The 26,116-nt window shown below is 49.4% G+C and overlaps 13 protein-coding genes across 13 annotated transcripts; 5 read left to right on the top strand and 8 right to left on the bottom strand.

Moving 5' to 3' along the window:
• Positions 1-207: 207 nt before the first annotated feature.
• On the bottom strand, positions 208-1,665 carry N7447_004449 (DMT family transporter; the record flags this gene model as incomplete). The annotated part of the gene is made up of 2 exons (XM_057228724.1): positions 208-1,188; positions 1,267-1,665. Coding segments are annotated over 2 exons (1,380 nt in total), but the record flags the coding sequence as incomplete, so codon positions are not given.
• A 1,821-nt stretch (positions 1,666-3,486) lies between these two features.
• N7447_004448 (uncharacterized protein) lies at positions 3,487-3,690 on the top strand (the record flags this gene model as incomplete). The annotated part of the gene is made up of 1 exon (XM_057228723.1): positions 3,487-3,690. One exon carries the CDS (start codon positions 3,487-3,489, stop codon positions 3,688-3,690), a length of 204 nt encoding a protein of 67 aa, XP_057088064.1.
• An 833-nt stretch (positions 3,691-4,523) lies between these two features.
• On the bottom strand, positions 4,524-6,780 carry N7447_004447 (Digestive organ expansion factor predicted; the record flags this gene model as incomplete). Its single annotated transcript, XM_057228722.1, has 3 exons — positions 4,524-6,017; positions 6,076-6,589; positions 6,638-6,780. 3 exons carry the CDS (start codon positions 6,778-6,780, stop codon positions 4,524-4,526), a joined length of 2,151 nt encoding a protein of 716 aa, XP_057088063.1.
• Positions 6,781-6,998: 218 nt separating this feature from the next.
• N7447_004446 (eukaryotic translation initiation factor 3 subunit F) lies at positions 6,999-8,142 on the top strand (the record flags this gene model as incomplete). The annotated part of the gene is made up of 3 exons (XM_057228721.1): positions 6,999-7,100; positions 7,151-7,863; positions 7,920-8,142. The coding sequence occupies 3 exons, from the start codon at positions 6,999-7,001 to the stop codon at positions 8,140-8,142; spliced, it is 1,038 nt and encodes a 345-aa protein (XP_057088062.1).
• A 1,069-nt stretch (positions 8,143-9,211) lies between these two features.
• Positions 9,212-10,456, bottom strand: N7447_004445 (ankyrin repeat domain-containing protein; the record flags this gene model as incomplete). The annotated part of the gene is made up of 1 exon (XM_057228720.1): positions 9,212-10,456. One exon carries the CDS (start codon positions 10,454-10,456, stop codon positions 9,212-9,214), a length of 1,245 nt encoding a protein of 414 aa, XP_057088061.1.
• A 2,078-nt stretch (positions 10,457-12,534) lies between these two features.
• Positions 12,535-13,670, bottom strand: N7447_004444 (putative transcription initiation factor TFIID subunit 13; the record flags this gene model as incomplete). The annotated part of the gene is made up of 2 exons (XM_057228719.1): positions 12,535-13,022; positions 13,085-13,670. The coding sequence occupies 2 exons, from the start codon at positions 13,668-13,670 to the stop codon at positions 12,535-12,537; spliced, it is 1,074 nt and encodes a 357-aa protein (XP_057088060.1).
• Positions 13,671-13,789: 119 nt separating this feature from the next.
• On the top strand, positions 13,790-14,261 carry N7447_004443 (protein kish; the record flags this gene model as incomplete). The annotated part of the gene is made up of 4 exons (XM_057228718.1): positions 13,790-13,792; positions 13,925-14,034; positions 14,100-14,181; positions 14,238-14,261. 4 exons carry the CDS (start codon positions 13,790-13,792, stop codon positions 14,259-14,261), a joined length of 219 nt encoding a protein of 72 aa, XP_057088059.1.
• Positions 14,262-14,578: 317 nt separating this feature from the next.
• N7447_004442 (pentatricopeptide repeat protein) lies at positions 14,579-16,981 on the bottom strand (the record flags this gene model as incomplete). The annotated part of the gene is made up of 1 exon (XM_057228717.1): positions 14,579-16,981. The coding sequence occupies one exon, from the start codon at positions 16,979-16,981 to the stop codon at positions 14,579-14,581; it is 2,403 nt and encodes an 800-aa protein (XP_057088058.1).
• A 305-nt stretch (positions 16,982-17,286) lies between these two features.
• On the top strand, positions 17,287-17,886 carry N7447_004441 (CCDC12/cwf18 family protein; the record flags this gene model as incomplete). Its single annotated transcript, XM_057228716.1, has 1 exon — positions 17,287-17,886. The coding sequence occupies one exon, from the start codon at positions 17,287-17,289 to the stop codon at positions 17,884-17,886; it is 600 nt and encodes a 199-aa protein (XP_057088057.1).
• A 399-nt stretch (positions 17,887-18,285) lies between these two features.
• N7447_004440 (zinc finger CCHC-type containing 10) lies at positions 18,286-19,278 on the bottom strand (the record flags this gene model as incomplete). The annotated part of the gene is made up of 3 exons (XM_057228715.1): positions 18,286-18,928; positions 19,000-19,125; positions 19,184-19,278. 3 exons carry the CDS (start codon positions 19,276-19,278, stop codon positions 18,286-18,288), a joined length of 864 nt encoding a protein of 287 aa, XP_057088056.1.
• A 763-nt stretch (positions 19,279-20,041) lies between these two features.
• On the top strand, positions 20,042-22,608 carry N7447_004439 (putative R3H domain protein; the record flags this gene model as incomplete). Its single annotated transcript, XM_057228714.1, has 3 exons — positions 20,042-20,092; positions 20,148-21,010; positions 21,063-22,608. 3 exons carry the CDS (start codon positions 20,042-20,044, stop codon positions 22,606-22,608), a joined length of 2,460 nt encoding a protein of 819 aa, XP_057088055.1.
• Positions 22,609-23,248: 640 nt separating this feature from the next.
• On the bottom strand, positions 23,249-23,455 carry N7447_004438 (uncharacterized protein; the record flags this gene model as incomplete). Its single annotated transcript, XM_057228713.1, has 1 exon — positions 23,249-23,455. The coding sequence occupies one exon, from the start codon at positions 23,453-23,455 to the stop codon at positions 23,249-23,251; it is 207 nt and encodes a 68-aa protein (XP_057088054.1).
• Positions 23,456-23,894: 439 nt separating this feature from the next.
• N7447_004437 (uncharacterized protein) lies at positions 23,895-26,000 on the bottom strand (the record flags this gene model as incomplete). Its single annotated transcript, XM_057228712.1, has 1 exon — positions 23,895-26,000. One exon carries the CDS (start codon positions 25,998-26,000, stop codon positions 23,895-23,897), a length of 2,106 nt encoding a protein of 701 aa, XP_057088053.1.
• Between the last annotated feature and the right edge of the window lie 116 nt (positions 26,001-26,116).

Raw genomic sequence — 26,116 nt, 5'->3', positions numbered from 1 at the left:
CCATCGCGCTAGGCACAAGGTACAAGTCAAATAGCCAAATGCGCACGGAGATTGTAACCCAATGACGTCGAGGCTGGATTTGATATTTGATATTATAGGACAATGCAATGCCAATGCAATGCCGGAGCAGAGTGCTCCAGTGGCAAATTCTAGGTCAAAGCACATGGGCTTATATACCCAAGTTATATAGTTAATATATACGAAAACTCAATTCCCTTCGGACTCGGCCCTCTCCTCATCATCCTTATACCTAACATCGTGATACTCTCCATTTCCATGTACAGCAGGCTTCTCATGTGCAAAAGCAACATAAACCGCACAAACCAGAATAATCCCAGATCCCACCCAACTAATCGGACTAAGTGTACTCCCCCAAACAACCTTATCATAAAACACCGCAAAGAGCATCTGCATATAAACCATCGAGGTCGCACGCGCACCCTGCGCCACAGGCTTCCCATCTGAGACAGACGCAGGCGGGACATACGACAACCCCGCCGTCAACAAAAACTGCAACAAGAACCCACAAATACCCAATCCCGCTAGTAGCGTCCACTCCACAGCCGTATTAGGAATCCGGAAGGGCACCGAAGGCACGACGAGCATTGCAACGAGAGAAATAACCGTCGTTACCGATGAGAAGTACGTCACCGACACCAGCGGGTGCGCACGACGGCCGATCATACGGATGGAAGCGTACGCACCGGAAGCACCGAGCACGCCGATAAAGGCAACGACAGTTGCCATGACATGGTGGTAGGAATCTGTTTCGGAGGGTGGCTTTTCGACATCTGATGCAGACAGACCTAATGCCCAGGCGGCAGTGGCCGTTGGGGTTGCCATGGCAGTGTGTGAAGCGCGTGCACTGAAGGGACGGGCGATGAGCACGACACCGCCGAGAGAGATTAATCCTGCGAGCAGCTGTTTCCGGGAAAACGACTCGCCGGGCATGAGGAGGGAGCAGGCGTAGCAGGAGATGATTGGAGAGAGAAAGGTGATTACTGTTGCTTCGGAGAGGGGGAGGTATTGGACGGAGTAGTAGAGGCAGTAGACGCCTGTGAAGCCGAAGATGGCGCGGAGGAGAAGGAGACCGCGAACTGGACGGGCGCCTAGTGGGAAGGGAGTTGAGGCGAAGTACATGTATAGGTAACTTGCGATTGCTGTTATAGACATGCGGGCGAAGAGGATCTGGAGTTGTGTTAGTTTTGTGTAATGGTGGGGGGGGGGGGGGGGGGCGATATAGTAACATATCCTTCTGTCTCTTACCTGGAAAGGATGCATAGAACTATGAATTTCCAAGACCTGTGTCATGACATTCATCGAGGCAGCGAAAGCCTGCGCCAACAAGACCAACCCCATACCCTTATTGCGCAACCACCAAATCTGCCATTTATGGCGGGGTCGCGAAATCATCGCGACAGCCTCGTCGTCGTCCTCGATCGGACGGGGTTCTGATTGAGCCAATGCCGGTTCGGTCTCGGCTTCACTGCTGTCGCAATAATCATGTTCATACTGGGCTTGCGTTATCGTTTTCGTTGAAGACGATCCCTGCTCCGATGAGATCGATGAGTGCTCCACCCGGATCGGCAGGGGTGCGTCTGGATGATCTTGGTATTGGCCGCCTGGGGCCGAATCGTGTGCAGTGACCATACTGGGATGTGTGTTCCTGGGGTCGTTATTGGAGAGGGCGGTCCCTGCGGGGATTTTGTGGGGGATTGGAGATGGAGGTATCTAGAGGGCTTTTGTTCTTCTTCTCTTTGGAATCGGAATGCCTTTTCTTATAAAGTCTGGATGTACAGCGTTCTCCCGAGGAGAATAGATGCAGATTGAACCGTATATTCAGGTGGAAGGGAAGGATCTTATATCTGCACTGTGTTGCCGATCTGGACAAAAGAGATTTCAGCTCACGGGTGAGTGGAGCCCCTCCCCGTTGACCGCTAACCGCGGCCTTTCGTTTTGTTTTTCTATTTTTGCTTTTTTGTTCATTTGATGGACTGTAGTCTTTGAGTCGACTCGACTCGGAATAGTTTGCAAATTCAGTTGCCTAGTACCTGGTATACTATGTGCCCCCGGGTTGTGTGTGGCACACGACCTACTGCCTACATGTACTAACTGCTAGTTACATATAAACATGCACGCACCTACCACGGATATTTATCCGATTCCTCTACCTGTCTTCGCTTCTCATTAATCTAAATCTCGACCTAGCCCTCTATGGCTGAAGAAATATCGCTTACTGATCGCCGTTTCAAGTCGAGCTTTGGAGATGAACCTCATAATCAGTGTGTAGACTGGTAATAAAGTCATTTATCGTGCTAGATCTAGCGAGATAGACTATCCATGGAGTAGAAAGTCAGAGCTGACGTCTAGATCCGAGATCACATGATAGCATATATAGATGCAGCTCTACAACTGATAACAATAGTCGGCTTACACGGCCTTGTAATGTTTTGGGTAGAGTATCATGGCAAATCCGGTGCAAGCTTCATAGCATCTGATAGAATGGACTTATTCCACGCTGCTCAGAACCAACGGACAAGCTTTGAGGATGCAAACCGTTTAATGAAGCCTTGCCATGATCAGCAACTTCAATGTAGTCAAACTTTAGATCGTCAAGTTGAAAGATGTGAACAAATCCTCGGTGAAGGCTTCTGATGGGAGTAGCTTGCCAGGTTTGTAATCACAATGGTGGGCCGTCTTCAAGTGAGCAGCCTAGACGAAACAATATGAGCTTCATGGTACAGATTGCTCCCTGATTCCACAGTATGCCAACTCAGAGCTTTGCGTCAAGAAACGTAGCGTTGCTTCTTTGTGCCACAGGTCGAGTCATCATCGAATGCATACACCTATATACAGTGTAGTGCTCAATACCACTTGGGCTTGGTAGTATATCTGGAGGTGACATCGGGGATTCAAAGCTCAATGTCCATCTATGGATGGGATACAACCTCACAGGGTCGAATCAATCAGAGAGAAAATTAGATAAAATCATCGCCAGATCGGCTCGAACCTATAATCCATAATGCCGTTTTCGGTATTGCGAATCCACTTTTCAGCGCACTTTGACTGGTCAATATTGAACGTCGAAGAAAAAAAAAATATGGAGCTTCTCTTTGATTGAGCATGTCATCCTTAGTGCAGGGGCCATGTTAATCCTCTCCGTATATTTTCAGTTGACTATATGCCCCGAAGAAAGGTATCTTCGTTCAGTTCATTATAACCTCTATTTGGGCAGAATTATACCGCCTATCTCTTTGGAAAGAAATCAAAGTGATGCTGGATTATGTAATAATACCTCTAATGCGGGGCCCGGGCTATCCACATCATACAACATAGTAGACTACATGGTTGTCAGATTTATATTGTTAATCAGGTTAGCGACAGCTGAATTATGCATGCCTTCTCTGATGTGATGATCTCCATCACCGCTTTTCTTCAAACAGATGATGCAATCTCATCCTACCAAAGGACGATAACAACAACTAAATGGTACAAATCAACACACTCTCCATCCCTCCTAGTCACATTGATATGAACACACCCCGACTTGTGATCCAAATCAAAAGTGACAGACCCTTTGATATTCGGAACACCGACTGGGCATCGGAACCAGAATCCATCCATGGCGATGCCGCTGAATCCTCCGAGTTCGTTCCCGGAAGTAAAGGTGCACTTGCGTATCATGTCTAGCAATGATGATTCCTTCCACCTGATATTAGATGTTAGAAATGGTTTTATTCCCAATTATGTTAATAAAGAATGAATATGCAAGATGAAGTCATTCATCATGCAGTGCTCACTTTGGGCTGAACACTCTACTTGGAGGAGCCCGGCATCTTTGACCCGGTATATCTCATGGTTAAGCCACACCCTCCCTGTGATCTTTTCACGGCCAATATGGTGTCTGGCACGATGACTGGGTGAATGGAAGTGATTGATATGTAAGGTCTCAAAATAAAGAGGAAGGGGAAGCAAACGGTATGTTGAGTTTCAGGTGAATGGGTCGAGGGAAAGAAAGCGAGAAGTCGAGTGAGAAGATCTCGATATGATAAACCAATACGGGCTTCTTTTTGTTTCAATGGTGAGATATTTCTGAAAGTACCACAGAGAGAACTGTATTGACAACTCTACGTAAACAATAGGTTTAGTTTAACTCACATCTCTCTCATCCCATGTTCAGATATCTCTCATTTTGAAATCTATACTAGAGGTAGCGAGTTGGGATATAGTAATTTAAGGCTTCATTGACATTTGATACAAATAATCATAGTCCTTATGTCTTTTTTAAGGCCTTTTCAGATCTCTTTTTTGGATGCATTTTCCCCCATGTCAGTATCATAACTAGAAGGATGGAGGATGGAAATAGTAAACAGCCGCAAAACATAGAATATAGGCCGTGAAAAAAGGGTAAAATGTACAAACCGACTTTTCCATATAGAATAGGTAATAACAGCACAATAAAGCGACATGAGGGAATAATCCATAAGACTATAATATCTACCTAGAAAAGCATACAGCTATACTCATACAAAAGTAAATGTATCACCCCCCTTCTCCCGCAGCATGTTGCCAATCCTAGATGTACCAACAATACGCTCCAACTTTAGCGCATCCCACTTCGAGAAAAGCGCACGCACACCACCCTCAGCAGCCTCAATCAACTCTGCAGGATCAAGACCCAAGAATCCAACAATCTCGCTATAGAACAGCGCGTTATCTGGAAGCCCGTACATGACCACACGCTTGACACCTCGGACCTGGTAACGGCGGAAGTGGTGCGCACGCTCGGTATACAGCAGCACAGAGTGGCGGCCGGACAAGAAATGACTGCGGGCACGGTTAGCCTCCTTCGGCTCGGTGTACTCGGAGATAGCACCAAAAGCGACGTTGGTTGTCTGCGTAGAGGTGGCGAAGTGGTTTCGCACGCGGACAAAGTCGAGGTAAGAGGGAATGAAGATGAGGGTGCCGGAACCGCCCTTGCCGCGGCCGTGCGTGATGTTCTTCACCAGGGTGGACAGGATGGTTGTTGTGAAGTGCTTGAAGCGCGCATCGGGGTCTTTAATGGGCGACGTGCTGTCGATGCGGGTGAAGGTTTGCTTGACGGGGACTGGGAGTGGGAGCTCGGTGATGGCGCCGGCGTAGGTGGGGGTTGCCTTGAGGCGGCCCGAGGCATTTTGCATCTGGGATGAGAAGAGAGCGTTGATCTCGGGGGTGATGCAGGAGGAGACCACTACGGTTTGTCGGACGTGGCGCGCGTGGTTATCCAAATACCAGTTGCGGACGCGGCCGAAGTCGCAGCCGTGTGCTTGCTTCGGTTGCAAGTTCAGGTGCTGGAAGATGTAGTCGACGTGGTCCCAGTTTTGCATGAGGAGCGCGTCGGCGTGGTCGACGACAACCAGCTCAATCGATGAGAGGAAATCATAGTCGCGCTTCTTGACGTCTGCTTGGTCCATGATCGTACGCAGACCCAATGGACTGGCTAGGATGATATCAGAGCTATAAAATTGCGCGAAATATTTGACTGTTTTGCGGGTGAACTTGAGACCCAGTCGGAACATATCGTCATCATTGCCACCGAAGAGCTCCTTGAAGTCTTCTGTCTTGTGCTCCCACTGTTCATCATTTGGCGCCGAGAACGAATCGGTGAAGCGTTTTTTGTTTTCTTGCTGTTCGGGTTGATAGATCCGAGTGATCGCATCGAGAACCTTAACACATGCCTGGCGGGTGGGCAGGATGTAAAGCACCTTGGGTCGGGTGAATCCCTGGTCACGGCACTCGATGTCGGTGTCCGGGTCCTTGGCCAGACGGGCGTTGTTTTTGAGGACTTGATCTCGGGTCTTCAGGAGGTGGTTGACAGTGTGCAAAGCGAGAATATCGCGAATCTCATTTACATTGGAAGCAGTGCGGGCACCGTATAGAATGTCTTGGTAGTCGAACACATAGGGCGCGATGATCTGGGCTTGACCCGTGATCTTAGGCAGTATCTCGGCCGCACGAGCCTTCAATTTTTGTTTAAGCTGCGCGATTGCATGTTAATATTAGAGTCAACACAAAATCCATGTCTGTCCCACATACCTTGATATTAGTTGTGCTCTTCAATGGCGGAAGGATCGATGCGCTATTTGCTCCCGTATCGGGAACGGTATGTACCAGCCGTAGCCCATCTACCTCTTTCTTGACGGATGCCCATTTGTTCGATTGGATAGGCTCAATCTGCTTGGTCAAATCCGCACTCTCGCGGAGATCAAAGTGCTTTTCAAAAGCAGCAGTTGGGTCCTCATCCTCGTCTGCTTCTTCCTCTTCATCGTCGGATGGCGCTTGGGCTTCCAAGTCATCGTCGACCTGCTCTGGTTCCTCCGCGGGTTCTGCCATTTGAACCTCGGCATCCGAGTCGGTAGCGATCTTGCGCTTCTTCCGAGCTGGTCCGTTTGACTCATTGGTGTGAAGTAGCTGAAGGAGTTCGTTGTAGGGGCGTTCGGTATTCTCTTCTTCGTCGCTGCTGGAGCCTTCGTCCATTTGGGTATCATCAACCAATTCCTCTTCAGATTCCACGCTAGCGTCATCTTCTTCGCCCGAAGAATTATCCGATCTAATATCAATTAGATATAGTCCAAGACCTTTCAGACTAAGAACTTACTCGGACTCATTCAGTCGCGACGTGGCAAAGGAGCGACCACCACGGCCACCACGACCACCACGACCGCGACCACGACCACCGCGGCCACCGCGGCCACCACGGCCTCGAGCTCCTCTAAAAGAACCACCACGAGGAGCAGGCATATTGTGTTGAATAACTAAAAACAGAGGTAGGTTGCAGTACAGTTCCCGGCCAAAATGAGAATTTCCTTATCTTATCTTAGCGCGAAATTTCCCACACACAACAGAATCGGAACAATCAGAGCGGCTCACTCCACTTCAAGGAAAAATTGAACCTCCGAGAAAGGCTGAAGTTTGGATCTTGAAACTTGCAAGATATTCCATCCATCTCAAAATTAATCATGGCCGAAGATTCTTTCCTTCATCTCGCTCGCCCCCTCGGCCCCGTTAGCGTGGGGACCGCTCCTACCACTGCCCCTCTGAACGTGGTCATTCAACCCCAGGTATGTTGCGATGTGTATGATCTGAGGGGTAAAGCTCATTCCTCCCCCAGGCAATCTTCTCAATTCTCGATCACTCTCTTCGCCGTAATGTCGACCAGGAGCGTGTCATCGGTACACTGCTCGGAACACGATCTGAGGATGGAAGTGAGGTCGAGGTCCGATCCGCCTTCGCCGTCGGCCACTCCGAGGCTGAGGACCAGGTCGAAGTCGATATGGAATACCACAAGCAGATGCTGGCTTTGCACCTGAAGGCCAACCCCCGCGAAGTCTTGGTTGGCTGGTACGCCACTGCTTCCGAGCTCAACACTTTCTCCGCCTTGATCCAAAACTTCTACAGCGGCCAGGGTGATGGTACCTGGCCTCACCCCGCCGTCCACCTGACTGTCTCCACCGAGGCTGGAAAGGATCTCGAGACCCGTGCCTACATTTCTGCCCCCGTTGGTGTCACCGCTGAGCGTGCTGCCGACAGCGCTGCTTTCATCCCCGTTCCTTACGAGCTCCGATACGGCGAGGCCGACAAGAGCGGTCTTGAGTCTATTGCCAACGCCAAGGATGCCGAGGAGCGTTCCACTTCCGTCACTTCCGACATTGAGTCTCTGGAGCGCGCCATCGAGGAGGTTCTGTCCATGGTTGACCGCGTCTCGCGCTACGTCGAGTCCGTCATCGACGAGGAGACCCCTGCTTCCACTGCTATGGGCCAGTTCTTGCTTAACGCTCTCGCTCTCGCTCCCAAGGTCGAGCCTGCCGACATTGAGCGTGACTTGTATGTTGAATCTGCGTTATATTATTCTGAAGTTGCTTATCACTAACTTTCCACAGCAACAACCACATCCAGGACGTCCTGGTCGTTTCTTACCTTGCCAACACCGTGCGCACACAGATGGAGCTTTCTACTCGCCTAGCAACTGCCCAGCTTACCCTCGGCAGCGGCGTCGGCGCCGAGGGCCCCTCCACCGGCGATAACCAACGCAACCAGCGTGGCGGCAAGAACAACCAAGGCGGCCGCCCCCGCCAGGACCGCACCGAGGAAGCCCGCGCATGAGAGGTTTCCCACAGCAAAAAAACGCTGATGCATAATGTGATCAATTGCGAGAGGAGCACTCCCCTTCAAGTGAACGTCGATATCTCGTCTCGCGTTCTCTTCCCTTTCTATCTCACCCCTCCCTGACGTTATTACTTTTGGGTCTTTCGCTTCTTTGTTTACTATCCCTCTACCACCTTCTTCCCTTTTTCCCTTTTCCTTTTTCCGGCTTCCTCTTTTTTTTTCCTCGCGAGGCTTACACGTTCTCTCCGGAGTTCACGGACTGCGGCCTGGTCACGCCCCGTCAACGGCCTCCGGACTCGGCTTGTTGTGACGTCTAAAGACGGTATTCAGCATGTGGTGTTATGGTGTTGAGACAGATTTAATATCAATGCAATTGGTATAACGTGTGGTGGTTGACGAGGGTGACGATGTCGTTACCGTTCGATAGAGAATATTCGGGGGTGATGAGTCTAGACTGTTGAAGATGAGAGATGGATCTGCTGAGAGTCGATCTCTCCGGTTTACGAAGTCGCATCTTTCTAGGCGCGGCGTTTTCAGTTATGATGAAATGGACATAAAAGTTCTAGAGCTTCTTCGTATTTCCCATTTACTACTCCAGCCATGGCCACCGCAGTACATACATTTACGAGACAACTCTATGATCGCATGTTGATAGTAACAACAGTGTGTTTCGGTTTGCATCTCTGTTGTTTGTACAAGATACTGCATAACATGCGCGGATCATTCCTAATCTGGATTCTACAAAAACAAAATTGATCTCAGTATTATACGGCGATCAATACGAAGGTCCAAGTCTAACAAGCTCTGCTTCCATCGAGGAATCATAAAGGTTCTTGGCGAGAAGAAAGTTCTTCACACTCACGGGCTCATATAGTCCTCCGAGAGAGAGATAGTGGACCATCGTATGTCCCTCAGTATCAGTGAGCCTATAATCCAGGCCACTTTGAATCAAGAAAAGGACCATGCTCCGGAGTGAGTTCTGCGCAGCTATATGAAGTGCTGTCTTTCCCTCTGGGGCAGTACGGGCATGAACATCTGCGCCGGCTGATAGAAGCGCCTTTACCCTCTAGATAGCACCACTCCTGACGGCACAGTGGAGGGGGTAGATGGTGTTAGATCGGCTCGTATTTTCCTGTGATGTCGAGTACTTATTTGTCCGAGACGCCTTTGAGACCCATCCTGTGAAGCGCAGAGTTGTACTGTCTCCCGGCGCCATCACATCAGCGCCATAGTGAATGAGGTATTCGACTAATGTGGGATCGTCCTGTCCGTCATCTCGTTTGGGGTTGTGGCTATCGCTATAAGCCGCTGCCAGGTGGAGAGGGGTATGATCTCCTGGGATTGATGCGATTGAGGGATTCGCTCCGTTTTCAAGCAAGTACTTGGCCATCGCCACCTGGTTATTGCACGCAGCATAATGCAATGGGGTCCAGTTATGAGAGTCGAGATCGTTAATGGTAAGATTACTCTTATCGAGGATCCATTTGAAGGTCCGGGTTTTGCCAGCTTCGGTTGCTAGATGTAAAACAGAAGCATTGAACTTAGTCTGGAAGTTCATATTAGCGCCTGCCGCAACGAGCATCTGTACCGTTCTCGTAGAACAATATGAAGCAGCAACAAGTAAAACTGTCTCTCCAAATTGACCTTGTTGGTGAAGATTGGGCGATGACTTGAGTAATTCCTTAATAGCGGCCTCATTACCAGCACGAGCTGCCATCAAAATAGGTGTGTCACCCTTAGTGGTCAAAGCATTGATACTTGCGCCTGATGCGAGCAAAAACCGTAGAACCGGCAATCCATTCTTCATCCCAGTTGGAAGACTGGCAGCAAGATGTAATGGTGTCTCCCAATGTGAATTTTCAAGGTTAATCGTGGCACCTTCCTTCACCAATAGCTTCAGGCATTCCAGGTTACCCCAACTGGCAGCACGGTGAATGGGCTCGTCACCTCGATGACTTGGCCAAGCAGTGCCCTTGTAGCCCAACTTTTTGCGGTAGTCCATAAGCATCTTTAGGATCTCCACTCGTCCTCGGCCGGCCGCTGTGAGCAACTCGTCGTCATCCGAGTCCGGGCCGGGATTGCTCGGAGACTGGGCGTTGTATTGGATGAGTAACTGCATAATTTCGCGTCTGCCTAAGCGAGCGGCCAGCTGCAATGGGGCCCTTTCGGAGCTGCCATCAGGTGAAACACCATCTGCGAGAAGTACGTTGACCTTGGTGATGTTGTTTTTGCGGATGGCTTGAAGGAGTTTCCTTTCTCGCTTTTCTTGCAGCCGGATGATGTCCTGGTCATGCCTCTCCTGGTCTGACATTCTGGCAAAAGGCATTTGCTTTGAATGGAAAATAAATATGGAACGTAGTCACATGATAACACGTATACAAGTTAGTATCTCCCCAGGTCTAGCCCAGTAGGTCTCAGGTAAACATAAGCTGAACGAATTAAAGTATGAAGAGTAACATTGACACTTGATGTTTGCCACTGTTCATGTCCTAGGGATCAGGCTGTGAATGGCTATAACTACGCCTGAGAGATAATATTCTTCCTTTTTTTGTCTCCTTCGAGGCACTAGTTCTAGTATTATTCTGATGGGCTGTTTGCCCGTAGCCCTTTGTAGTTTAAATTCATACTGAGATATCAAATATAAGCACCAAGTATCACTACAATTGTACAAAAAACATTGTGTTCTGGCTTCAATGGTTTATTTTGATCATATCAACGAACGACAATCAAGAACGAGCACAGGGCTATAGTGAAAGAGTACCAGATATTAAAAGTGCCCAACAATGAATGGATTCATTTGTCGTGAGATTGCGTGCTTGCTCTAGCCTCTGAATCAAGCCCGATATATCAGCATGCCGATTGGACTCAACTTCCCCAGTTTCGTCGTTACGCTTCTCATCATCCTTGCTCTTCTCATAATCCTCCTGCATGTCATCTCATGCTCAATACCCCATTGCTTGGGAGTAGAAAGACGGGAGTTGAACTCGGTTGACTGGGTGTTTCCTTGTATGGCGGAGAAGGGGAATGGGTGTCTTGGTTGCCTCTCTCGTCCAGCGAGGAATGTCCTGTGCTTTTCTCTCCCTGGGAGCTCAGATGACGACCTGGCTTGGGTGCCGACAAGATGGCCTTGGGGGCAATCACCATCACCATCTGGGAGAAAGTAGAGATCCCGAAGCCATGTCAGTTGGCTAGGTGTCTGATTTTCAAGGGATCTGCATCGGATGTTTCCGAGAAAGAGTGCATTCCACCTAAGAAAACAGAGATGGGGAGGAGAAAAGAAAAAGGAAGTGGTGAATCCCATGGGTTCTTATAGCAGGAGCTATCCCAGCAAGGAAACAAACTCTTTCCCGAATAGGAATAGTAGGAAAGTAAGACCAAAGAAATAAAGAAAGCATAGCAAGCATGTGATCACGTATATCGTGACAGTATTGCTCTGATATTGGTGTCGGGAGGTATTGCCTTGTCTTCTTCTTTGGCAGCCCAAGTTTTAAAATCAATCAAGCACTGTAGGGTTGTTGGCAGAGAGACTCATCCAAGGTCGGAGATATTGTCAAGTTGGAAGTAGCAGTTGAGTATAGTGAAATTCATTTGAAGGTGAGGTGAGGTAAGGTCAGAGTTGGTCAGACTTTTGTTAATCCAGGCCGCAGCTAGGATGCATCTGTTAGTTGCATTTCTGACAACCATCAGTTCAAATAGCCAGCACTATTTCTTCCCTGGGCATTGTTTGATCCGGCCTTTTGATGGCTGAGGTTGACCTGTGAGGTAGACATGTTCATATCATATAAATGCTCAGTTGCAATTCAGATATTGGTGATTTGAAGCTTTCATGTGTAAATCACCGAAGAAAGATGAGATTAGACAGAGATCTCACGTATCTCAGTTCTGCAAGCATGTGTAGTCGAAGCGTATGTAAGAAGCAAATAGTCCAAGTTAGCGTCTTGGGAAAGGTGTTTGTGGGGAAGGCGGGACCAAACCTTATTACTTTAATTTGACAGGGACAATACAGTTGGTCTGATACTTGTGGACTCTAGAAATGTTGTGGTATGATACGTCATACAAATGTGGTTCTGTAGTGTGGTTCCAAGTGCCATCTTAGAATTCTAATCTTTTGCTCTAGTCGCAGCAGTGAAGGCTTTGGGACGTGATTGATGGTGACAGCATATTCATGGAGCGTCGGGATGAGCCAAGGTACTAGATGATTGATGGTATTGAGATAGCTTTCTTATAGTAAATAAAGTGCGTACTGGCAATTTGAGTATCCATTTCCATTGAATTTCTGGTTATTTCATGGGTAAAAAGTAATAGTACATATGGTTGGGCATTAAGTCATGTTCATCGTGACCCGTAGACCCACCCGCAAGAGTAGGTGGGGCGAGTAAGGGTGCATATTCAGCCATTGGTCTTGCGCTTCTTCGAAACCGACTCCTCGGTAGCATCGGATCCACGGCGGGCACCTCTCTTCCCCTTTCCCTTGTTCTTCTTGACAGTAGCAGTAGCAGCAGCTTCAGCGGCCACGGGATCCTCACCAGCAGCAGCAGCAGCCGCGGCAGCGGCAGCGCCCTTCTTTCCAGCTTCCTTGGCAACCTGATCATCATTCTGGTCAAATGCCTTGCGGGCTTCCTTCAATTCACGTTCCATGCGCAGCAGCTCCTGGACACGACCAAGCTTGTTCGGGTCGCGACGCAGTGCGAAGCGGAAGTCCTCGACTTTGATCTTCTGGCGGCGGGCGTGGTGTGCGACTTGCGCGGCGCCGTGGCTGACTTCCAGCACAAAGTCGGTGACAATTTCGTCCAACACACGGACTGTCTCGGGGAGAGGTTCGTTTGGGAAGCTTGGGTGTGGGCTGGGGTCACCGTAGGCGAGAAGCAGTAGGCGAACTGTAAAGATGGTCAGTATTTTGATTGGTTTAATGGGATGCGCGTGGGCTGCGGGAACTTACGCTCATTCTGGAAGTTCATTTGGCCCTTGTGGCGGGCCATACGTGCACGTGGTTCAGCCATGGCGGACTTAGTTGTGGGCTCTTTCTTGCCCTTTTCGGTTGAGTTAGATGTGTCAAGTGGCTTGGGAGTCCACTGAGGTTCGTATCCGACACGAATTAATGCTGTGTCCTGCTCATTGAAATTCCAGTTGGGTAATAGCGTGGAGACAAGATGCTTGGAGCTAGGCTGGCGCGACGGACTTCGAGTCGGATTGAGCGAGGTAGTTTTGGGAGTCGACAAGGAACTGCTCGGGGTTTGCAAGCGACAGTTTGTAGTTGGTGTGACAGTGTTTGGAGTTTGAAGGTGAGTGGTTGAAGTCGGAGAGGATGTGTTCGGAGTTTGCAAGCGACGGTTAGGAGTTGGCGAGACGGTATTTGGAGTCTGGAATCGCACGATTGGACTCGCAGTTGACGTGTCCGGAGTTTGAAACCCAGTGTATGAAGTTGGTACACGTTGAGTTGGCGTGGAAGGTAGCGGAGCTGGGCTCTGGCCCAGCAGGGAAAACGATACCCGCTTGGGCGTTTGGTCTGTGCGCTTGGCGGACATGACGGGCAGAATATGCTAGACTGGGGTTGGTTAGTAATTTAGCACGTGCAAACTACCTGGCAACTTACCGTCGCTCTGCTTCTTTGCGTAAGTGACGGGTGAAGATTTCACTGCACAAAATGGTGAGTTTATGCAAATGGTTAGATTGATGGGGAGTACTCGTCAATGTGGTGGGGAGCACATGAGACTCGGCGTTTGCGTGGGAACTACAATAACAATATGATCACAATATGCTAACTATCACACTCACCTAGACTGCTCTTTTCAACTTTCAGTCGTTACTCCTTGTGATCCTCTTGATCATCTGCACGAGCAGCTATGCACACTCGATAATGCCAGGAATCATGGACCGGAACCAGAATGGGTACGTGCTCACTTAAGGCGGATCCGGGGATGAAAGATGGGGAGACTGACGGTTGTTTGATGCAGAATCTTTGGGATATTCTGGAAATGTGCCCGAGTCGGAGAGCGACTTAGCCCGTATGTTAGCATATGCTGTGTTGTGATGGCAGTAAGTTCCTTACTCCGTGAGTCCAGATGTAAGAGAGATACTGATGTTGCATGCAGGTCTCGATCTTCCTCGGTGGTTAACCTTGCTTGAATCCCAATGGGTGTTTGAAGGGGAGAGTTTTCATGGGGTATCAATGGGTTGTAGTAGTCTCTGACTTCGTGACAATCAAACCTCAAGCAACTTGGGAGTGAGGATTACGAGATTACTATTTCCACTCCGTGTGACAGTTTCCGGATGCAATGAGAGTTTCAGATGAACAGCAAGTTGATGATGATGCAATGTATAGTACATGATATCCAAATATACAAAAAAAAAGTTCAAAGCCACTTCAACACCGATGCGTCCAAAATGCTTCCAGGTTGCTTAGCGACAATAAAAGACAAAAGGGTATCCTATCCTACATCTTGGGCTTTAACTTTGACTCCAACTTCTCCAGGCCACTGTCAATGAGCTCGTCGCGCTCCTGTTGATCACTGCGCACATCAGATGCGGGCTCGAGGGTGAGAAGCTTATGGGCTCCATGCGAATCGAGGCCCTCATCCATCTCCTCGATCGCCACCCAGAGGCGTTCAGGGTCGCGGAGATAACGCAAACTCTTCATCGTATAATGGTCAATGGCGAAGCCTTCCTTTTCCATCTTCGTGATTGCATTAGCGGTTTCGGGAATGTCCTGTGCATTCGCGAATCCGTTGATGATGGTGTTCCAAGTCACCTGGTTGTACTCCACGTCGTGCTTAGCCATCATCTCCTTGACCTTCTCGGCTGCATCGGGCTGGCGGCTATAATTGAAGGCACTAAGGAGGATTGTCCAGGTGCGAGGTGTGGGTGAGACGTGGTTGAGAGGCTTGCCAGCAGTAGTCTCTTTCGGCATGGCAGATGTGTCAAGCATGTCTTCGACGAGACGTATGCTTGACCGCAGTCCACGGCTGCTCTTGCGGAAGGCGATGAGGAATTCATTATAGACGTGGTCGGTTTCGACCAGAGGGGCGATGGATGGGTGGCCCTGCTGCACGAGCTCGCGGAATCTGTCATACATGTGATGCATTTGTGAAATCCGATTCCTACAGCGAAAGAATGTTGCGATCATAAGGAACAAGGATACCGGAGAAGGTGGGATTTTGACTTCAAGTCCTTGGGTTGGCGGCTGTGTATATTGAGGAGGGAGCAAAAGGAGTTCTTTGAGCGGTGTGATGTCGTGGATTTTGTTGTACATGTCGAGCATGGAGTAGAAAACTCCCGAGGGATCGCTCTCGGGGTCAATATGCTTGGCAGTGAAAGTGAAATGGGCGTGGAAGATTTTGCTGAAAATGTATGGGTTGTTTCGTAGTTCCTCTTTCATCTCGACTTCCCGCACCAACTCGTCCACACGACCCCGGTCGCCTCGAGATACCGCATCAGTGAGGAGAGTCAAGTATGTATAAGAATCAAATTCGTGGTGGTGATTCTTCATGAACTGAAGCATATCCGACCCCAATTGAGGATCTCCAGTTTTGTAAGCATTGGCGAGCACGAGATTCATCATGTCCCGGTCTGGCTGGACACCCATCTTGAGAAGCCGTGGGAGGATCCGGAAATTGCGTGCCCCAGCTTTGTCTTCAACAGTGTCCAGGGTCAGGAGCTTGCAACAGTGCCGTAGGACTCCTTCAGAGTCCATAGAAAATTCAGGGTCATTGATTTTGGGAATGAATTCAAGGGCTCTGAGGGCATATTCCACGTCGTTCAACTGTGTGAATCGGTACATGTAGCAAAGTGCTGTTTGTGCCTCCATCGTAATGCCTCGCTCGTTCATTAAACGAAAACTCTCGTAGACACCCAAAAAGCCTGCTCGGCGAATATAAAACCGTATACCCTTTTGTGGTGGCGAGACAATCGGCCAGTCCTTCGGGTCCAGGGTAGTTGCAACAACCGATTCGAATGTGTGGGCACCCTTCTCCCAATCCCGGAGCTCTTCATAGTGAAATCTTTCCAAGTACGTCAAACAATCGACGACCATAGTCAAGTCCGGCTTATCTCGTGGCTCGGTTGTGACGAGTAAAAACTCCAGGGCCATTGCCGGGTTATTTTGCAGCAGCCAAATGGCCAGGCGTTGCCAGGCCCAGGCCCTGGTAGAACGGTTCATTGCCAGCCATGCTTCTCGAAATTTGCCTTGACAGTCATCAAGAAGCACCCCTAGCAGTTGCTCACCATCTTCTCTCAGTTTGGGCAATGCAGATTTGTGCAAGACCTCACGGCCATATGTCTTGGCCTTGTGAATTGCCCCGTATGCCTCCTTCCACTGACGGAGTCCTAGCTCACGAGTGTATAGTGAATTCATTCGCATCGCAAGAGCCAGATATAACCCTCTATCGGTCAAGTGTCTACCCTTGTTCAGGATTTCGCGGTTGACTCTCTCAGCCGCCATGGTCACAAGCTTGGGATCAGCATGTCGCACATAAGCAACCTTCTTCATTTTATCATTCGTTATAATCGGTGTCTGTGATGACCTCCGTGGTTGGGATGAAGGTTTTAATCGGCCATCGCCCATGCCATACCGAGTTGTCGCGACCTGATCTGGTTGTTCATTTGTTGGCGGATGTGAACTGTCGGTTGAATCGCGGTTGTGTTGATATGATATGGGGTCAGGAGCATCATGCATCACGCCAGGTTCTAAAATCGCCGAAGCATTGTATGTAGAGAGGAGCACTCTATGACCGACATTCGCCGTCCCCGACTCCCGATACAATCGGCCTGGGTTTCGACATTGTTGTGAGAGCAACCCGTTGAGACGGGACCGAACGAGTTGGTGTGGACACGATGACATTCAGGAGCTTGTATTCGCAGACATTTGTGGGAGAAAGACCAAGACCAAGAAAATAACTGAAGTATGGCGCGTGGAGAGAGAAGTCAAACTCCAATGCCGGACAGAAAGTTGAATTCCGCCATTCCGCCCGATTTTGCCGTGGCTAGTGTGTGGCGCACCACATCTACTTTTATCGCTCTATCGTCCTTCAACTTCCAAGCAGCGGAGGAGCTTGGGATTTTCTTCCGGTCAATTCAGTCACTTTGCTTTCTATTCCTCGAGCCCATATATCCTCTCCATCATCAGTTCAACCATCATTCGAAAACATGTCGTCAAACCATGCCAATCTTGATGCGGCATCCATCGACCGCAAAGCCCGGCTCGCCAAGCTCGCAGCTCTGAAGCGCAAGCAGCCTGAGCCAGACACAAACGAGGCCAGTACAGAAGACCAGGCGCTGCCCGACGCCGATGCCACGCCAGATGTGACCACAAAATACCTGTCCGGTCGCAACTACGACCCCGAGACCCGCGGGCCTAAACTAGGCTTCGAACAAGGCCCGCAAGAGGGCCAGGTGACACTGGAAGCACAGGCAGCTGAAATTGCAAAGGCCACAGCGGAACAAGCCAAGAAGGACGCAGGCGCCGACGAACCCATTGATCTGTTCAAACTACAACCCAGGAAACCCAACTGGGATCTGAAGCGCGATTTGAACGAAAAGCTCAAGACTCTCGATGTACGGACAGACAATGCAATTGCCCGGCTTGTGCGACAGCGGGTAGAGGATGCGCGCGCTGCGAAGGCACGTGGGCCCAAGTCTAATGGAGATGACCAGGGAGAGGAAGTGGGTATGGAGGGTGAGACGCTCGTTGAGGGCATCCATATGCGCGAGCGAGAGGAAGAGAAGAGCGATGAAGAAACGATTTGAACGTGATACCCTTTGTTCCAGGAATGCGAGCGTTATCTAGGTCTTCTGCTTCCACTTGTAATTGTCTATATTCTGTCCATTTAACTTATTCCTTTTTTGTTGTCTTGGTTGAGGCGTCCAATTGATGCCATAGGCATATTGCGCACAAAAATGAGGCGTTGGGAGGTTTACAACTTAGGATTCTCAATGAGCTTATGTATCTTAGTGTTGTTCAGAAATCATTATTGATTTTTTGGGGGATTCCGCTGTCGAGTGACAGATATTTTCACACTCCAAGATGGAGATGCTAATGATACACTTGGTCATATACTTATGAAACATGAATTGGCACCATGCCCCCCATGAAGATTTTGCGCCGTAAAAAAGCCCCAATGTTGCAAAGCGTGTTTTCATTTCAATTTAACGTCCGTTATTCATGGCTTGAGTCAAAGCAAGACGCTTACTAAAAGGACTCAAGCTTCGTTCACGAGGAGGTTGGCTCTTCTGCGTTATGGGATCAGGCCTAGACCGTCCAGGTTGAGACTGGCGTGGTGGGCTTGCTCGATCACAGTATGAACGGTCTCGTGGAACATCCTGAGTCGTAGCACGTGATTCTTTCACTCGCCCCTTATCCACACTCTTGCTTCGGCGGTCTCTTCGCTCGCTATGTCTTCCTGCTCCACGGTGCCGACCTCGTTCATCGGGACTAGATTCTCGTCTCCGTCGCCGAGTGTTTCGGTCGTCGGTGCGCTCCCTGGAGGGTGAGCGGTACTTTGGTCCTGAATGAACTGACCCGGAAGAACCCTCTGTAGAATCACTGTAGCGTCTCTTTCGGGACTTTGCAGGTGGTGCTGATGAATCATCTCGACGACCTCTGTCGGCTGTGCCGTGTTTGTTACGGCGGGGAGATGAGGAATAGGATCGATTTGTGGATATCGTTTCCACTGAGAGGGACCTGGCCCGCTTCGGAGACTGAGCGCTGCGATCTGTCATATCATCAAGGTCTCTCTTCCGGCCACGCTCTTCCTCCCGGGTAGCAAGTAGTTCATCGGCAACACCCTCTCTTCATACAAGTCAGCGAGTATTCTCCAAAAAGAAAGAAAATGCGCAGAAATGACAATGATCCGAACTTACTTCCGCAGCAGCTCATTTGGATTCTCGTTGGAAAGCTTGGGCATCAATTCTGGGTTCAACAACTGCTGAGTCCTTGAAGGTCGCGGGACGTATGGGCGCTCTTGCGCGGATGCCTTGCAATCAAAGCTGTAGTGTCGTGGATCGGAGTTAGTTAAACGTCTAGAGAGTAAGTAGAAGAGTGCACATATCTCGTCCAAGGCATTTTTGACACAGTGTGGTCGCGGTGGCCTTGTTGGAGTTGGAGCCTCCGAGCTTCGGGGCGTTTCGATATCGGTTCATTGGAGCTCGTGATGTTGTAGGTTCTAGTAGAATGCTCGACTAGCGGGTACTTGAAGTTCGAAATAGGGATATTAACACGTCCAATATCAGAAACAACGGTAAAATGCAACGTAAAGCTGATCGGCGCAATTCGGCGGCTGTTAACCTCTGAAGCCCAAGGGAAATTGTAGGCGCGCGCCAAGGGCGGTCGGGCGCGGCATAATGCCCACGAATCTTTAGGCAATCAAGAAGTCAGAATTCGGATTCCCAACGCTCCTTCTCGATCTCGGAGTTCATTATCAACATTCACGTCATCCATCTCGGACGGATGATATAGAGTTGATCGGCTCTTCAAATATCTACCGGATCTGGAGAATCCCCTCAAAACTCAGTACGAGGTCTTCTCCCTGACGATGAGCCAGCTTTGATATCATGTAAGACACCGTTACCTGATCTGCCTAAATATTTTGCTTCATTGAAGTGGAGATCCCTCTTCGTTGGACCTACGGATCTCTTTACTTTCTCCCATGCCTAGTGCTAATGCGCATTTCGCACAGTTTTCTCCATGGCGATTGCCCTACCCCAGAGATATGTCTTTCGTTTTGGGCTTGTGTGAAACGAAATTACGCAGCGATTTTACTTTCAATCAAACAAACTTCGACCTTATTCACATTTGCGAATCCGAAGCGTGTTGAGTGCGACCGCTGCTTGACTTGGTCTCGGATTTTTTTTTTTTTTTTGTGAAATTTAAACGGTTTCAGCAATCATCCCGCGGAGTGTTGTCATGCCATCAAAAAGTCCCCCAGGTGGAGACGGCCCTCTCTCCTTTGCAAAAGTAAGTCAGGATTTCGTTATACTGCCTCGTGGCTCGTCGCTAATTCCATATGAAGATTGCCGCCATGTCCGCACCCCACAACCCACATCCTTCCTCGGTATCCGATGAAAACGAAATATGCCAGCCAACAGAACAACCGCCCTGCTCCGAAGCAAATGGGTCCGGTGCAGCTTTGCCCAGCCAGCATAATCTCGATAAAACGCCAGAGGCTAGTTCCATTGATCTAGCTGTTGATGATCTAGGGAAAGGCGTACAAGATATCGGCCTCACCTTGAAGAAGCACAATGATGGCTCAAGCTCTTTCATTGGTGGCCAAGACAATGGCTTGCTCAAGCGGGAGAACTCTTTTGAAGATGATCGCACTCACCTTTCTACCTCATCCACAAAAATGACCAACTTTGATTCCAAGAGCCTTGCCTCGGTGACGACATTCGCAATGGATGAAAAGGACTCTGTACGTCCCGATGACAGTGCTAGTGTCCAAGCCATTGATGAAGAGGAGTCACTTTCCGGACTTGCTTCTGGGGCTCCCAATTCAGTGGCAGGCTCCGAAGCTAGCAGTCGCGTGTTTCGGGATCAGTATCGAGATGGCATTCCTACACGCCCACGCGGAATTTTGCCTGTTCCCCCTCTCTTTGACGGCACTCGGCCAGTGAATGGTGTGATTCCCCCAGATTCAGTCGCGAATAATTTCGTGATTCCAGCCAACCCCGATGGCATTGAAGATGGTCAGATCTTACATGGATTTCCGCTAGAGCCGGATGAAAAACTCCTAGAGGCAATGAAATCACCGAAAGATCGCCTCCTGATCCTGCAACTGGAGGAAAAGATTCGGTACTTTATCAAGGACTGCAATGAGCAATCCCTGGAGTTGCCCCCCCTCAAACGCGTTTGGGCGACTTCTTGCACACAAACTTGGTGATTACTATCACTTAACACATTTTGTCGACAATAATGTGACATCGGTCAGGCTTCATCGAACACCATTCTGCCGACTACCCACTCCTTTGTCTGCTGTGCATGCTGCTTGTAATAGCACTCCGCCCCCAGCTGTTCCCGCAATGAAAATTATGCGCCGAAATGATGGAGGGCAATTCGAAGGAAGTATTGGAGGCTCGTCAAACCCATCAAAAGCCAACTCGGAAGATGGTGATAGTGGACCAGACGGAGAACGCCACGGATCTTCATCCAGCGCTACGCCCGCTAAAGATCGAATGGCTTTGACGAGGGAGGAACGGGAGGCAAAATACCAGGAAGTTCGTGAACGAATCTTCCGTGATTTCCCTGACAGTGCCAAATCGGATCCGGCCAGCGGTGACTCGAATCCTGATATCTCACGCTCCAGCTCGACGAACGGCCGCAAGAAGAGCCAGAGGCAGCGAACTCCTCATGATGACAGCTTTGAGGTTCGCTCGCAGTTTAGCACTTACTACCCTGGGACGCAATATGGAAATGGTGCTGCTCAGTACAATGCTCCTGTAAATGACAGCTCTTACCCAAACCAAGTCCCTTACTTGGTCGGACCTGGCGTACCATTACCCTCTGTCGGTTACATGCCATCTGGTCAGAATGGCGCCGTTTACCCTGGACAGCCGAACATGAACATGAATGGTGTCTCCCAGTATCCAGTGACAATGTCCCCTCAGATGGCCTCCAATGGCTCGTGGCAAGGAAACATGCCGCAGCAGTCCCCATATTCCGGGTACGCTTCGATGAACCAGCAAGGGATGATGAACCAGCCGTCCTCGAACGCGTCCTCGCCGGCAATGAACAACTATGCCGTGCCCAATGTGGCGCCATATCAACAAACCCCCAACTGGAACTCGCCTCCTTTCCCCGCAAGTTTCCAGCAGTCCCCGCACCAGCGGAATGGACCGCCTGTCCACTGGCCTAACTATCCTCAGCAGCCAATGGCTCCCAATATGCCACCCAACATGGGTTCCAACATGCCGCCCAGCATGAATTCAAACATGGGCTCCAACATGAGTCCCAACATCAGCTCCAATATGGGCGCATATCCTTATGCTCAATACCCCGGGCAACATATGAATCCCGGTCTCCAAAATTCTGCTGGGTCCCACGCAGCAATGCAAGCAGGATATGCTAGGTCTCACTTCAACCCGCAAACCCGCTCATTCATCCCGGGCGGTGCTCCTCCCGGGCGTCACCCGAACAAAGGTCAACACACAATGCAGCCGTATGGCAACATGCAACCTAGTATGCAATCACAATGGCACGGGTATCCGGAACCTGTCGCTAACCGGCCCATGGACCCAACCCCGGCCATGATTCCCAACCGAGTGCCCACCGGTCCTCGAGACTCAATCGCGAAATGGGGCACGCCGGCTCATCTTCCTCCCAAACCACCACCATCCGAAGTCCCCTCTGACTTTGACCTAAAAAGCCGACCCGCTCCGGCCTCGATCCCCGCACCAACATACAACAATGGAATTCCAGCCGTGAGCAATGGACCACTTGTGGTCTCGGGAGGCACAACTGTCTCCAAGCCAAACTAGAAAGCTTTATGGTTTGGTCGCATTTCTACTACTATTTGTGTTGTACCTGTTTGTGATGTGGTCCTTGGGCCTTAGGAAGTTGTGGAGATATGAACTGTTGTCCGGTGGTATATGGGATAGATTTGTCTGTTCACATTCGGCCGCTGTGTTCCAAGGTTTGTATCTACAGCAATACAGTGCATGGCGATCCGGGTTCTTGTGCGTGTACCTCGTCGCTCTTAGCCAGCTAGTCATGGACGTTCAAGTGATCTTTTTCTTACTTGCCTACTCTATGTCCAGCCATAATAATTTGAACGGGCACTTAGACTTGTAGTGGTAGGCAAAAACCAAAAGCAACATCTCTAGCATGATCGCACAATCTATATAAGTTCTAGTTGGTATCAAGTAACTTCTTCTCCATCACCTCAGGTCCCTTGGGTCATGGCATTGATCTCCAATGCCCAATACGAATATCCCAGCCTCATCGAGGTATCCAAACAGAAACGCACATGCACATCAACCCAATGCTTCGTAGCAACCACCGCAGGCACAGTAATAATAACCAAAAGAATCGCAATACTAACACCGCCACCACATAAACCATTTCCGATGAGGTCTCCGCTTGCGATTCACGGGAGTACTAAGATCATGACTCCCGTTCTCATGCTTGGTTGTGGTTAATAATGACAACTTCCTTATTGGTATCCTCGACCCGTCTGTCGACTTCGAGCGTACAATCCCGGTCATCGACCTGCAACGTGCAGACGCCATCGTCGCGCTCGATTTGGTTTGGTCGTGCGACTGTGTCTTCTTTGTAGGTGTCGGTTATAGGTGGTGGGATTTGGTTGGTATTTTCTTCAGCCGTCATGTTGGCGGTGCCCTGGTTTTAGGGCCTGAATATTTTTTGGATTGGGTTGGGCTGGCTTTTCTATCAGGTCCGATTGTTAGTCAAATGATCTTATGTTTCTAGGTGGAGTGGTGGGTTGATATCTCATTCTATCGCGAGGCTTAATCCTTTAAGTTTGAGTGGATTGGGACTTGTATGTAGATCTTTGACCCCCAGGTTGGCCTGATATCAGGGCGTGGCGGCAATTTATGTCGATATTGAGACTTACGGTAGACAGAAAATGAGCATTGAAATACTTTATTTGCACAATATAACCAGTTCTTGGCTCTAACTAAATCACAGCATTCAAAATTGGTCATCTAGATGCCCCGGAACAGCCTTCTCTGGTTCCTGTCCTTCATTTCCTCGCCGTTTCTTCCCATAGTAAATGCAGCATAGATTTCTCTCTTCTCGTCTCTGCTTAGCCTTCCTTGCAAATCTTCAATGAAGAATGCGCTTCCTCATTCAAGGCATCCATGCTATCGTATTCTTCACGCCAACACTTTCTGACGATGAGGTCACAGAAAAGATCATCCGTAGAAGGAAACGATTCGAGGGTTGGCCAAGTTGTATTAAGCCGATTGAAGAAACGATAAGTATGAACGCGCCAAGTAGCAATCGAGTAGATAATCCAACCAAGTTGAAGGATCTCAATCTTAGCAGTCAAACTGTCCTCGCATACGGTATCCATTTGGGCCGTTGGTGGTAACAAGATAGACTCGCTAAAGTTCGTAAGCTTCAGTTCATCTTGTATAACCAAGATATTGCTGAGATAGAGATTAACAATAAACACCCTGTGGGAGTGCGCATGTGATAAAGTTCTGGTGAGAGAGAGAATCCAATCTGTCTTGAAGGACTCTTCTGGCTCCGGGTGGGTACCGATGTAAGACTCGAGATTGTTTTCTTTCGCGAAGGCCACCCCAGTCCTATATTCAGACGGGCAGGTGAGCGGAGCAATCCCTTCGTTGTTGCCCAGGCGTTCGTGGACCTGTATCTCATGTCTCAGGGAGTCATAATATTCATCAATCTCAATTGCACAATGTGTCTCTGTGACGAGTTGCTTGAGTGACTCTGGGGCCGATACTGACAATTGTAGCGAGTTAAAACGTACGATACTACCATTGTAGGATATACCGTCGTCTTCGATACTTGGGCCCGAGTCTGCAAAGTTTATCCACAGGTGTGAGGGTGGATATTCGAACATTTTCAGTTTTCGTGGTATCTCGTAGGTGATCCCGTGAGGGAAGGGTCTGTAGCCACGATCAGGGATCTTAGCTTCCAAATCCTGGATATAGTGAGGGTTCGGGCTATCGCGAGCATCGTCCATTATTTCGGTATCCGGATCTACATCAAGGAGACCATAGAGGTCCTCGTAGTCGGCGATGATGCAAGTTCTTGCAATGGCGGGTTTCATTGTCGGTTGACGCCGGAATAGCTCTCGGAGTACCGACTTTCGTGGGATGGATGGGTACCAGAGAAGATACGGCAGCTCTTCATTAGGAGTGTCTGTGGTGATGCGCGACAAATCACCGTTCATGATAAATCGGGCATGGATAGCAGCCTTGATACCATTGTACTGGAATGTGGGGCCCGTTTGGAGTGAGCACCACATGGCAAACATGGTGTTGTTATAGATCCCTCGTAACAAACAACCAAGTTCTGAGCGGACCGTGTTGGGTCGTCGAAGGCGAGCATATCGATCGATATCACCGTAGAACGCCGCGGTGAGAATCAGGAGGTCTTTGTTGAGAGTTGGAAGGTCGGCTGGAAGTGGCATGTAGAGCATTGGCAAAATCTTCTCGTCTTTGATCGCAAAAGGCGTGGTCTCAGGGTCCGTGTCAAACTCATCCACACGCCGGTCTTCGCAGATGTCGCAATAATCATCATCCATCGCCCAGTGGAGGCCATGGTAGCTTGACGGGAGCCATCCCTTGTCAAATGCGAATCGAATATCGAGATATGACCGAATGGCCGTATCACCGTTAAGATTTCCAGGAACCGGAGTAAATATCTCTCTGGTATAATCGTCCATGGCATTGTACTTGGTACCAGCTTTCATGATAGCATCAAAGATCGCCATGTGACCGCTCTCGCGTGCTTCTTCGGCAATATGACATTCAGGTAGCAGCTCCAACTCGTGAAAAAGATCTGTGTATCCTGCCACGGCACATGCACGACCAACCAAGTATTTCATGTGAGGATAGCGCTTGGCTAGTTCGCGATAGGTTGCCTCTGACGCTGTATCGGGATGCCAGATACAGTAGGGAAATGCTTCAGGACATTCTGGGTTCATATCAGGTATTTCATTGCTCATGATACTTCTTGCATTGAGGGAGCGAGTGAATTCGGGAAGAAGCCCACGAAGCTGGGTTCCAAAGCCCTGGTGATATCGTATACCACGAATTACGCATCTTCTTGTCCTCTCGTCGCCAAGGGCTCGAGGGATCTTCTGACCCCGCAAAGCTTGCACAAGGTCGTCATTTTTCACCTTTTTAATGCGAAGGTTTATGTAGTTAAAGGTTTCCATTTTGAGGTAGTCAAATGAAAGTTATCTCAAAGGTCTTGAGGAAAAAAGAGAAGTAAAGATAGGAGAACCCATCTCCAGGTGGGTCATGTCACATGCCCAATGCCACCAGATCTATA

This window comes from Penicillium robsamsonii, assembly GCF_028829455.1.
Source record: "Penicillium robsamsonii strain IBT 29466 chromosome Unknown utg000002l_segment0_segment0, whole genome shotgun sequence".
Classification (NCBI taxonomy): Eukaryota; Fungi; Ascomycota; class Eurotiomycetes; order Eurotiales; family Aspergillaceae; genus Penicillium; species Penicillium robsamsonii.
The sequence above is the reverse complement of the archived record's forward strand: the minus strand, read 5'-3'. Positions and strand labels throughout refer to the sequence as shown.